The 12,736-nt window shown below is 42.8% G+C and overlaps 1 protein-coding gene across 3 annotated transcripts in view; it reads right to left on the bottom strand.

The window, feature by feature from the left end:
- Positions 1-12,736, bottom strand: part of FYN (FYN proto-oncogene, Src family tyrosine kinase) — a 137,884-nt gene that overhangs the window by 34,230 nt on the left and 90,918 nt on the right. For all 3 annotated transcript variants that reach the window (XM_050972274.1, XM_050972276.1, XM_050972275.1), the window contains 3 exons: positions 5,485-5,742; positions 4,848-4,944; positions 979-1,077 (listed from right to left, as the gene is read on the bottom strand). In XM_050972274.1, the coding sequence (XP_050828231.1) occupies positions 979-1,077; positions 4,848-4,944; positions 5,485-5,731 (443 nt within the window). In that variant the 5' untranslated portion in view covers positions 5,732-5,742. The remainder of the gene's footprint in view (positions 1-978; positions 1,078-4,847; positions 4,945-5,484; positions 5,743-12,736) is intronic.

Genomic DNA, 12,736 nt, shown 5'->3' with positions numbered 1-12,736 from the left:
TGTCACACTGTGTCTCTTTTATCACGCTGGAAAGCCAACATGACAAAGCACATAGTAGATGCTCCCTGTGCTGGGCAGTAACTCTTGCATTAAGCCTGTAATCAGCAGGTGCTGAGAATGTTTGGTGTCCTCTAACAAAGGCCAGACTTGGACAAACAGAGGCCAAGATGTGGTGGGTGGAGGGTACACACAAGGAAAAGGGCAGAAAACTTGTCGCTGCCAAAGAGCAGTATTTGTACAGATGTGGCTATAAATATTTTACTTACATAGTGATTTACTAGTATTCAATATTTTTGTTGCAGCACAGCTATAAAATCTCAGTAGAAGGATGAGATTCAACCTTGATGAGATTCTATATGAAGCTTTTCAGAGGCTTTTACAGGCTTTTTTCCTCCCAGCAGCCACGATTTTGTGTTCCTTCCCAATCAACCAAGGACAACCTGGAGTACAGACTCCAGTAGTACCTGCTCAGCTCTATAAGCTCCTCCACTGTATCTTTTATACTGGAAATAATGTGAATACACACATCAGTCCTTTTCATTGCGTAGATGGGCCCTCATTAGGCAGCTTTGTGTATGCATTGTGGGCATCCTACCTATCCTAGGATTTGTATTTGTTGATACAACATGCCCTCTTTAATGCACAGTTTGCACAGTAATTGACTCAAAATATTTTTACAAGTTGGTTCAGGAAAAGCAAGGACACCTTTTGGTTAAAGCTTAAAATTAGCTGACAGTTGAAAAAAGGAAGCAGACCTGTGTTCCTTTAGGTTTTCTTCCTTTGTTTTGACATTGAAAAAGCACCGAGCTCGTGCTTCTTTTGTTACTAATTACCTAATTATTTATCAGTGCAGTTAAGAACTGAAATAAATATAACGTAAGTCATTTGAAAAATCGCTGCAATCAATCAAAACCGACTCCTCACGCCTCCTTCTAAGACTGCACTAATGGGTCTTTAGAACAGAAAAAGAAAACATACTCCTCTGCTTGGATGGAATCGACTGGAGCCACATAATTACTGGGAATGTAACCAGTTTCTCCTGTTGTCAAGGAACGGGCCTCCCACCAGTCTCCTTCCCTGTGGAAACAGAGGTGAGAAGGAGAAGTGAGAGCAGGACACAGCTGACCAGACAATGATGTGACTTGGCTAACAGCACCCAGAACTGTGTGGCCCTAGGAAGCCACAGCAACTCTTCTCTTTATCACTGGCGTGCCTCCGAGAGAGCTGTTTGCACCTAAATCCCAATAATGGACATGTTTCTTTGCATCTGGAATTATTGCAGCAGTGAGTAGTACTGTAGCCTTTCAGATGCAGCTTAATGGCATGAAGAGGCAGCACAGCCCAGTGTAATCAGGTTTGGACTAGAATATTGAAAACTGTATCCATAGCAATTATTCTACCACAGACCCTTGAAAAAGCTCACAGGAAAATTGCCAAATTGAATGCCGTGTTCTGATTTTGGCTGGGAACGAGTTAATTTTCCTCAAAGTAGCTGGTATGGGACTGTGTTTTGGATTTGTGCTGGACACAGCGCTGATAGCTGATAACACAGGGATGTTTTCATTCCTGCTGAGCAGCATTCCCACAGTGTCAAGGCCTTTTCAGCCTCCCACCCCAGCAGAGAGGGGGTGGGGGCGTGCAGGGATCTGTGGGAGGGGACACAGCTGGGACAGCTGACTCCAACTGACCACAGGGGAATTCCATAACATATGGCAGCATGTTCAGCATGTAAAGCTGGGCAAGAAGAAGACTTGGGGGGAATGTTTGGGGTGATGGCCTTTACCTTCCCAAGTCATGGTTAGGCATGATGGAAGCCTGCTTTCCTGGGGATGGCTGAACACCTGCCTGCCTATGGGAAGGCATGAATGAATTCCTTGTTTTGCTTGGCTTCTGTGCATGACTTTTGCTTTATCTTTTAAACTGTCTTTATCTCAGCCCAGGAGTTTTCTCACTTTTACTCTTCTGATTCTCCCCTGATCCTACCATGGGAGAAGTGAAGCTCCCCACGAGGGCTGTGTGGTGCTGAGTTGTTCTCTGAGGTCAAACCACAACACAGTGTCACATTCACTGCTAATTTTAAACTTCTATGAGCACAATTAATCTGAAACCCTAAGATATGAAAAAGCCATCTATCAACACGGCATTTTAGGTGGCCCTTAAGGATCACACTTCATTGTCTAGATTCCCTCTGCTGGCCACTGGGAGGAGGTAGCGCAGGACTAGGCTGCAATTTTCAAATACTTGCAAAAAGCTCTTCTTCCACAACATTTAAATGTGAAAAGGGTCATGCAGGACCATCTTAATGCAGCATTCTGTAGGCTTAGCATGAATTTTTGTTTTACACTGGTGCAGACAGTGGGACATGGTATTGCCTTTCAGAAAATGCACACTGCTGCAGTCTGTGCAGCTTTAAGAGAAGTTTATTTCTCAGCTTTTTGCAGGATGCAATGGTTTGGGATTTAGTAATTTCTATTTCATTCTCAGCACCAGATTCACCAGTGTTTAACTCCTCCCACTATTAATAAGCATTCTCTTTTCTGTTTCTGGACTGCTTAGAAACTCTTTCTCAGTTCCCCTCTCTGTAAACCAGAGAGTTGTTCACTAAATAAAACACTATTATCAAATGTGACTGGAGAATTCAGCCTCTTCTGGAGGCAAACAATTACAGAAAACACACTGTCTAAGCTATCACTGGAAGGAAAGGTTGTGTCAAGGTGATTTCTTTAAATGTTCAACTTCACTTTATTTAACAGTTTAAAGGAGCACGAACTCTATGGAAAACAACTAGAAAACAGCTGTGATTAGTCTTGATAAATTGTACCATTCCATCTCCTTCTTACTGTGCAGACAGTCCACTAGATGGAGGTGTTTTGTCGCATCTAGGGAGGAAAAAAGCACTCCTGTGGATGATCCCAGCGTCAGGAACAACCCCCTCTGCTTTGACAGAGGAGCTTAAATCTCTCAAAGCACTGTCAGAAAGGAGGAGGAATGCAGGCTTTTTCCGCAGCTCTTAATTTCAGACCTGCAGCTGAGGTAGGAGGCAGATAGTCAATGGGGCCAGACAGGGTGTGGTGGTGGGAGTGCTGGGGATGGCCCAGTGTTTCGAAGCCCCAAAGTCAGGCTCTGCTCTGAACCATTCTGCAGGTACCTCTTTCACCCAGACTGCCTTCAGCAAAATTTCTGGGTTCAAATCACAGGGATACCCCCCGTATGTCATTTCAGGTGTTGCGCTGAATGCTTACTCCAAAGCATAAATCAAATTTCAGTTGTTGAATGCTAAAGCAAAATCCAAATCCAAACCCCTCAAAAATCCATCTTAACTACTTTTTTTGCACATATTGGCAAGCAGCATTGGCAGGTGCTTAAAAATGGGCTTATTTCAGGTAATTTCTGATGTCAGTGAAGAGAGGAAGCATTCTTACAGAAAAGCAGCTTCCTGGAGATCCCCAGTGTGGCTGTCACTACTCCAGGGGTGTGGCTAGGGCCATGTTTATAAGCAAATACACCTAACTGCAATGGGAACTGAGCCGCTATGATCCTACAGGAAAATAAATGAATGCCTGGTCTTTTTTCCTTGCTTAGAAACCCTTCTTCCAGGCAGTAATTACCTGCATCAAAATGCATGTACTGCAGCCACCGACATGAAGGGGAACCTCTCTGTCTCACCAGCTCCAAGGATGAAAGCTCTGCAAGTCCTGGTGAGCACCACCAGATTCCATCAACTGGCATGTACAAGGTATTTATAATGTGTGGAAATTCTTATTTCAAGTTAAGGAATAGTTTGTGCTAGGTTAGGAAAGCAGAAGGCAATGTGAACACAAATGGATCATAGGTTTAAAAAGGGTTTGTTTCCAACCCCTAATTTAGAAGCAGAAATGTTTCAAACTGCTGCTCCCTCTACAAATCGTAACTGAAGTTTCTGTGCTTTCATCTACATCAAAGCTCGTTGGCTTCATGAAATATTCCACAGAATTACCTGATTTTTTAAAAACTTCAGTGCACATTAAGCCAATTCCAACCCTGCAGTTGCTATATTAAAATTAAGAGGAATTGCACCAGGGGTGAATTCACCTCATTGTCACATATTATAAGAAAAAATGAGAAGACCGATATCACAAAGCCTTTAGAAAGTGACATGCTTTGTTGTTAACCCATTTTTACCTCTACATGATAGCAGTAGTGAACATAACACAGAGCCTGCCACTTTATGCTCTTAGCCAAGAACTGCAAGATGTTCAGATATAGGTCAGTAGCACAGTGAGTTTTAGAAGTTATTTTTAAATCGCTAAGGGATTTTTTTTTCTATGGGCAGTTGATAAAATTAATTTTAAGTTGATGATTTCCAGGATGGAAATGTGGCTTTCATGTCAAATGCAGCAGAACCTAGGAAGTCCTCTAAAAGGACAAAAATGCTTTTAAACTTGGCACATACATCTGGATAATGACTCTTGTGAATCAGCTTTTAGCTCATTTCTGTGCAGGGATACTTGCAGCAGATTGGAAAAAGTGTTAGTACATGCCTTGCAGGACCTCTGTAGCTACTGATAGAGTACAGAGCTGGGAGTCTCAGTTCTGAATGTGGGGGTATTGTACAGTGTAAGCAGTAAATAACACAATCTAACACTTCTTTTAAAGTAAAGCTGCATGTGGTTGAAGTGTTTTTTCCCCAACAATACAGCACTTTGCAAAAGTGCACTAAATGCAAGGACGAGTAAGTAAGCATAGAATAAATCCCCTCCATACTTGAATATCCAACATCAGATTTTACTAATAACATAAGCAAACATTGTTGTAAAAATTGTAAGTTTGAAACTAATACAAAGTAGATTCCCAAGCCTAAAACTTACGAGCTGTTAAGTATCTGGAATTTTTCTCCTTTGTGAAAACTCAAGTCATCTTCTGTTCTTGCTTCATAGTCATAAAGCGCCACAAAAAGAGTTACACCTGAGGAAAAAGATAAGTGGGTTATACTCCATCACAAAAGCCAGGAGGGAAAGGAACCTCAAGAGATGATGTGGATAAGCCACAGGTAAGCTGCTCCAGTTGCTGAGGAGCAAACCAAACTGAACCCTCCAGCTTTCTGAACGACTCTCATGCCTCTGGTCTTATGCAGCCAGTGGGCACTCCACCCCCTTCACTCTGGATACTCACAGGATCCCAAGCAGGCAAAGGGAGTTGAAGAGACAGCTTAGACACAGCCATGCCAAGTATTTGCCACGTATGAGCCACTTGAGGTGGCTCAGCCCACACTTTACGCTCCCTGGTAGAGGGATGAGGCAGTTAGCCAAATCTGGCACGTACACATAATTTCTCAGCCCCAAGTGAACCTGCAAATTAGCAAAGGACTCAACTCCACCCTACTTCAATTCTTCACACTGTTTGATGAAATAACTCTTCCTGAAAGCAACATGCTGAGACAGTCAGGCCTCTGCTGTAGACACACGACTGACACTAGGAACACTAAAATAAGATATTTAAGCTCACCTGTTCCTCCTCTTGTACGCAGCGTCCCTGTATGGGAGGAGGAGTTGACTCCACCAAACACAGTCAGTCCTTGGCCTCCTGTGGCATGGAAGTTGTTGTAGTTTGGGATTGAAGTCACACCAAAGCTAGGATAGTGCTGAGGAGTAGGATCTGTCCCATAGCGGTAGCCTGAGCTTTGAGTTAAACTGCCATCCCTCTCGTCAGTCAGTTTTGTTGCTTCTTTGTCCTTACATTGCACACAGCCCATTATCTAAAATCCTAGGAGAGGAAGGAAAGGATAGGTGTTCATATGTTGATGCTCACCAGATGTCCTCCAAACACACTCATGATGAGGCTCAAATTAAGTTCACTGCTGGAAAGTTAAGTACTTTGGGAAAAAACCTGCAGTGGTTTGAATATAAACAGCAACCTGTTGGAAAAAGCTCTCACAAAATCTTCCCTATAGGAATTTTCCATCAAGGCCTAAGGAAGAGGGTCCTGCCTGCTCTTAGGGTAGTGGCAGATCTTTGTCCAGCCCTGACAGGCAACATTTTGCATGGAGGGACAAAGAGGATGAAACCCATCCTGTTCACCCTTTGCCAGGAGATGCAACCTTCAGGCAAAGGACTCAGCCAAAAAAGTGCAGCTGGAGGTGTTCAAGAGTGCCCTCAGAAAACAGAATCAGGCACTTAGCTTGTGGTTCATATTTAACCTTGCCAGCTACACAGGAGTGGACTTCACCTAAAGACAAAACCCTTCTTCCATTGCTGTAGCTCTGCATGGCAGGCAGAAAAGCAGCCACAGTGAGCCAAGAATTATTACAGCAGGAAAGTGGGAGGGAGCTATCAGAGGGCACAGCTGACAAAAAAAAAAAGGAAGTTCCTCTTCAAGCAGTACCAAATTGAAGGCTAAAACCACTGGTAACAGAAGGTGGGGCTGGCAAAGGTGCACATGTTAAGAAACTAGAGAAAGTCCCAGAAGAATTAACACCTCAAATGCAGAGCAACTCCAAGTACAGTTTCTACACAGGATGAAACTGAGAGGGTTTCAAAAATTACAGCTTCAAAAAGGTTGCTACAAGTTGTTTTTAATTCTTGTAACCTCTTGTTCAGCACCCTCATGGGGCACTACCAGCCTGGGTTAAACTCTCTTTATTTTAGAGGGTTTATTTTAGGCTCTCTCTGCATGGAGGGAGACAGAGGGTGATTCAGCACAGCTCAGAAGCAGTCCTGCAAGGTTAGTCCTGTTACCTGGTGTTGCCTTTCATCTGTAGCTCTAACTTTCTCTAATCCATGTGGTGGTGTTACTCTTTGCTATTGGCCCAAGTTGAACCTAGACACAAAACCTGAGTTTCTGGAGTTGGGTGGGATGAACCTGGGCAATCAGATACTTGTCTGGATGCCTCCTTATCTGAACCAGTACAGGGACTCTTAGATGCAACCTGGCACACAAACAACATACTCTGAACCATGGTTTTGGAAGAGAAGTGGCAGAAAAAGCCCTAAAAAAATTGCTAAAAAAATAAATTTTTTCAGAATATATAAATAGACAGGGAGAAAATGCAGAGAACAGAAAAAAAATTAGTGAAGTACTATTTTTTTTTTTGCCCCACATTTCTTTTCACTTTTCAGACCAATATCTGTCACTTTGTGTAAATAAAAAGTCTGTGCTTTTTAAAATTTTGTAATTTTTCTGTAGCTGCTAGGCTGGCTATTTTCTATGCCTTACCCCAACATCAACACAGGAAATTGGTTTTGACAAACTCATGGGATTCAGAAAAAGAATGTTTCACCAGTGCTAATGCTTGAAAAATTATGCAGCAGCTCCCTGTTTTTCTGTGACAGTGCACAGTCTGGATACCTGCTTCCCACATCTCACCTGCCTAATTAAAAAGAAAAACACTTCTGTTGAAGGGTATTTTCTACAATTTGCAGACACTTCCAGTTATTCTACAAGTCAGTTCAGAAAAACAAGCATCATTTTGTTTGCCCAATGTGACCCCCATCCACAAGATGGACTAGAGGGAGGATCTAGGAAAAGAAGGCCTGTCAGTCTGCCCTTGGTGCCCAGGAAGGTTTATGGAGCAGCTCATCGTGAGTGCAGTCACAAGGCACACACAGGCTCAGACCCAGCCAGATTGGGTTTAGGACAGGACACAGCCCTCAGTGCCATGGCCTAGTTGACAAGGTGGTGATCAGTCAAAGGATGGATGCTATGATCTCAGAGGTCTTTTTCAGCTTAAATGATTCTGGTTTGCTGTAATTTTATCTTTATTTATTTCCTGGAGTTGTATTGCCTGCAGTTAGCATGGGTCTACGCTCTCTTGCCCTTAGCCTGACTTAAAACTGCCCCTTTTGCAATTCTTTATTCCCTTCCAGACACCACATCCACTCAGCAGGGCTCCCTCACCAAAATGTTTAAGTCTTTTGGGGAGAACAGAAAAACGGACTCCAGACCCTTCACTCGCTGCATGGGTGGCATGAGCTGGGATCCCTCAAGAAACTAAAGCAACAACTGAATGAGGGAAAGGGGTTTGCAAGTGTGGAGGCTGCAAAACACTCTGCTGCTGTTACTGCTGCAGCAGCCATGCTGACCTCCCTCGCATCTTTGCTCGCCCTGGAAGCTGGGCTGGAGCTGGAGGTGCAGAGCATTGTGCATCCCCAGGACCAGCAGCGACACCAGGTGAGCCACAGGGGCCATGAGAGGTGCAGAGGAGCCCTGGTCAGGTTCATATCAGCTGGGAAAAACTGCTTGTGGAACCATGACTACTGCTTTTACCATTTCATCAGCAGGATGGTCTGGCTCTGGGGAGCCTTTGTTTGGAGATGTCACTCAGAACTGAGGGATTCCTGGCTCCTCTCAGAGCCTCTGTGAGCACTGCCAGGGAGTGAAGCTGGACCACACGGAAGGCAAGAGCCCTGTGGAGGGATGGCTCATCTCCCTGCTCTCGGCATGGGCAGAGCCCAGCAGGCTTTGGGCAGGAGGGATGAGTCTGGGATTCACTACTTGGACCCTGCTACACCTCTGTGAAAGTGTGGCTGTGATGTGCAGAGAGCAAAACACGGGCACTGAGCAAACTCTGGGTGGGAGATCCCACCAGAGAAATCCCAGCTCAACAGGAAGGGCGGAGAGGTGCTGACCACCTGAGCAGGGAAGGGTAAGCCATTAAATCAGCCTGCTTAAAAGCTGCCACATGGGCTTATTCACCTCAAAGCAACTAAGTGATATGCAGGATTTGCTGTTTAAAGGAGAATTTCACAGGCTTTTTGTTGGCTTGCAGACTTACATCCCTGTGAAACTCTATCACTTCCTCCCTTTCCCCTCCCAGCTCTGTTTCTCCTCCTATTTTTTCCCATGTGCTTTCATGAAGAAAGTAGAGAAAAAAATTAAAGAAAAAAAGAGATAAGAAACATGAAATCTGTGAGACCAGTGGGAGGGAAAGTGGTTTTCTTGATGCTCATTCACAAATGTTCAGCTGAGCAGGGAAAAAAAAAAACCCACTGAAATCCGGGAATATTTCACATATAAATTTACAACTGCTGACAAGACAACCCTACATATTTCATTTACACACTGATAAGGAAAAAGTTGAAATGATAAATCAGCTGCAAAAAGAAAAATTGCTACAAGTATTTCTTCTGGGAAAAAGGAATAAACAAGGGGATGGTATACATATGTACTGGTAGTTTAAAAAATGCTTTGGGTTTGTATTACTAGGAATTATATGTATAGAGAACCAGTGAATTATGAATCTCTTGATTTTTGCTTGGGTTTTGCTTGCTTTATCTTTTCACTGGCAATGGCAGCACACAGGGAAGGAGAATTTGATGCAAAGGGAATGACTGACAAAATGGGCTTTTTCTTTCTCTTGTCCCCTCCCACTGTCACAGTGTCTAGACAATCCAAGTATAAAAACTGCTTGATTGCAGCCCCTTGTAAAATGTGACAGAGGGTGTTACATGCACACATCTTTTCAAGCCAAGTCCCTGAAAGTTGTCTGTTCTTGGCTCAAAGAAACAGCATCGTGGGGAGTTGGCTAAATGTGGGAGAGTACATGTATGAGTGTACATGCCTAAAATGATTTCAGCTTACTCAGGGGTTTCATAGACAATAAATATCACCTCCATTCAGCACTGGCCTTTGTGTCAATGAATGGAATCCAAAAACTAATCTCCTTCGGTATCACAGAGCAGGATTTTAATATCCAAAAGCTTCATCTCCCTGCATGTCAGCATTTGGAGCTGTGGAAGGCTGGAATTATTCAGCTAGCTCTGAGATCACCAAACAAAATCTGGAGCTGTTTTACACTAAACTCTAGAGATGAGCACACAATGTTGCTCATCCAACATGCTGTGCATCTTACAGCAAGGGAACAAGTTTTTAATCCATTTCCACTAGGAAAGGCAGCATTTCTCATATCTGTGAGTTATGGGTTGCACAGCATTATCATAGTCTGACACTGGTAATGTTAAAAGGTATGTAACTGGCCTCATTAAAATGAACTTTTCTAATGCAAGTAAGTTGAACTTGGTTATTTTGAAGTTGTGTTTTTGTGGTCAATGTAAAATGTGTTTTTATGAAGACATAAACCCCCCCCCCCCCATTTTCATGGGTTTTGAGACTTCCTTAGAGACAAATGAGAATAAACGTTATATTATTTGTTTCCTTTCCTGTCCTTATTACATTTGTTGGACTCCAACATTAACATTGCAAGCAATCCAACCTGTGTCTAACCAGAAGAGTAGTTTCCACCCACATTGTGGAAACATTAGTTGACAAGGATATAAAATTCATTATATCATTATTAATCATTTATATAGTCATAGCACCTTAATCACTTTTAGGTAGGATACAGATGAAGGCTAAGGAGATGCATTAACATTATTATTATTATTACTGTAAATCGTCCTCCTTTGGTTTTTCTTTTTGTTCTTGATACAAAATGGAAGCCAAAACTGAAACACCCAACAAAGCCAGACATCCACACCATTACCAAAAATAAAAGCTGTCCTCTGCTAGCTAATCAAAACCTAGGAAAAGTCCAAGAGTCAGAGGAAAATTCCTTTTTTTGTACTTCTATTTTAAAAGTAAAAGCTCCAGCATGTGATATCTGAAAAGCCAAAAGTACTGATTAACCTTTGCTTCTGCAGTAGTAAGCATATGGCTGGGGGGAAGAGTGGTGTAAATTCACTCCTTCCGGGCATAAGAAGTTTTCTCATGCGCTTTTGCAACTCACAGCTGAAAGTCTGAATTATGGTACGTCTTCAGAACCTTCTTTTTTTAGAGTTGTAAGAGAAAATAGATCCTAAGAGTGTTTGAGAGAGAGGTACAGAGAGATGCAGGGAAAACCCTGTCCACCCTTCACCCTTTGATCCATGCTGTGGCCTCTGTCCTCCAACGCCTTGCAGACGAAAGGGAACTGGCGCAGGAGAGGGCTCCATCCTGCTGAAGAGATGGAGAGCAGGTTCAGACCCTGCAGGGTGCATTCTCTTTCCTCCTGGACTTCTCTGGAGTGAAATCTGATGGCATATTTTTAAGATAACTTTTCTCAGTAAAAAAACATGAAAGGGATAAGCTGGATGACTGGTAACTGGCAACTGCCTTTTTCTGACCAAGTCTTACACATCTTGTCTGGAAAGCATCAGCAGGGAAGCTGAGTTAAGAAACAGTTATGTTAAAAGGAAATCAGAAGCACAAAATCCTTGGCTTTTATTCAGTCTCTGTGGTGAACAGGCATAAATCAAACTAAGGGTTGCATCCAACATGGCTGTGAAAAATGAAATCTCTAAGGGCCATCTTCTTGGTGCTTTATGTTTTGCTGAAAGCACCACAGAACTATCAGTCTGTAACATCAAATAAACCAAATTTTATAAGCTACTGTAGGATTTAATATTCAAAATGCCACACTCTCAGTTACCATGGAGGTTCAAGGAGGACAGAGAAGGCTTTCCAAGAATAAGAACTCCAAGAATTTTTAAAAGAGACTTTAAAAATGACTGTGGAATGCCTCCTGCAGGCTGTATATGGGAATAATCAACACAGAAATTTACCCCGAAGTTGAAATGTCTTATTTTCCATGCCCTATTAGCAGCTCCTAGAGAGAAACTGATGGATTAGGTATTTTGAAACACAACTCTGAGGCACATTAAACTCCCCAGTTTTCAGAAAAGTCTCACTCACCCACTTTGACCATTACAAGTCACTAGGAAGGCATTCCAAGTTGGGCAACAAATAGGCACTTTAAACCAGTCTTATGTAGGTCAGTAGTTCTCATGCTGTCTGCTTGCTGACCTCTCTTTGACTCATATCTATGCTGATGGGAGCATTTTGGATTTCCAGAATTAATACTGTGTCAGTTTCAAGCCAACTCAAATGAAACAGATGGAATAAAACAGCAGCACTTATTGCATTATTTTTTTGTTTTTACATATTAACTCTGGGACATTTTAGAGGACTCCCTGCATTCCAGCTTTGCCAGGGATTCCCCAATTTTAAGGTCAGAGAGATACAGCAAATACTTTAAAATTAAAACTCCTAGGTGTTATTAATTTTTCCCAGGCTTGTGGGTTGCAGGTTACTCTATATACATATAATTTTTACACTAAGGTCCAATCCAGAAAGAATATCATTTTACTGCATTGTGATAGAGCCTGTTCAGCTTCGAATAAAGCTGGAGATTTATGTAGAATTCTTGCAAATCTACAAGTGCACCACACTTGTCATGCTGCATTAAAAAATGTAAATCAGAGAAGACACAGTACTACCACTGGATGTCCTCTGACTGTTGAAGACATGCAGAAAATCTCACATACACAAGGTCATGTTCCTGAACAAAAATCCAGAAACACCAGGGCAGAACTTCAAGTATGTTGCAAAACAACACTCAAAAATTCCTGGGCTGCATAATTTGATTTTTAAAGGAGATCTTTAATGCTTGGCTCCCAGATTCTGCTTTAGTGGGCTGAGCAGGAAAAAACTCAGCAGTTCAATTGTTTATCTGCAGCAGTCAAAAGTCAGGCTGTTGCCCAGTGTCCATGGCCATCCATGGCTGGAAGAGCAGGAAGAGCAGTCTCAGCTGAGCTCCTGCTGCCATACTGCCCTGGTTCAAAGCAAATGCCTTTTACAGCCCTGAGTGCTCTTACTATTGTTTCTTGTCAGCTTACAGTTGCTTTGGAAATCCTCCACAATGGCAGAAGGGGTTCAAGAAAGGGAGCAGCTCCAGCTGCCCCTGGAAGGGGCTTTGAAGTGCCATATTCTGCCCTGATGTTCCTCC

Source organism: Serinus canaria, chromosome 3 (genome assembly GCF_022539315.1).
Source record: "Serinus canaria isolate serCan28SL12 chromosome 3, serCan2020, whole genome shotgun sequence".
Lineage (NCBI taxonomy): Eukaryota > Metazoa > Chordata > Aves > Passeriformes > Fringillidae > Serinus > Serinus canaria.
Note: the sequence above shows the minus strand (reverse complement) of the source record. Positions and strands in the feature narration are given on the sequence as shown.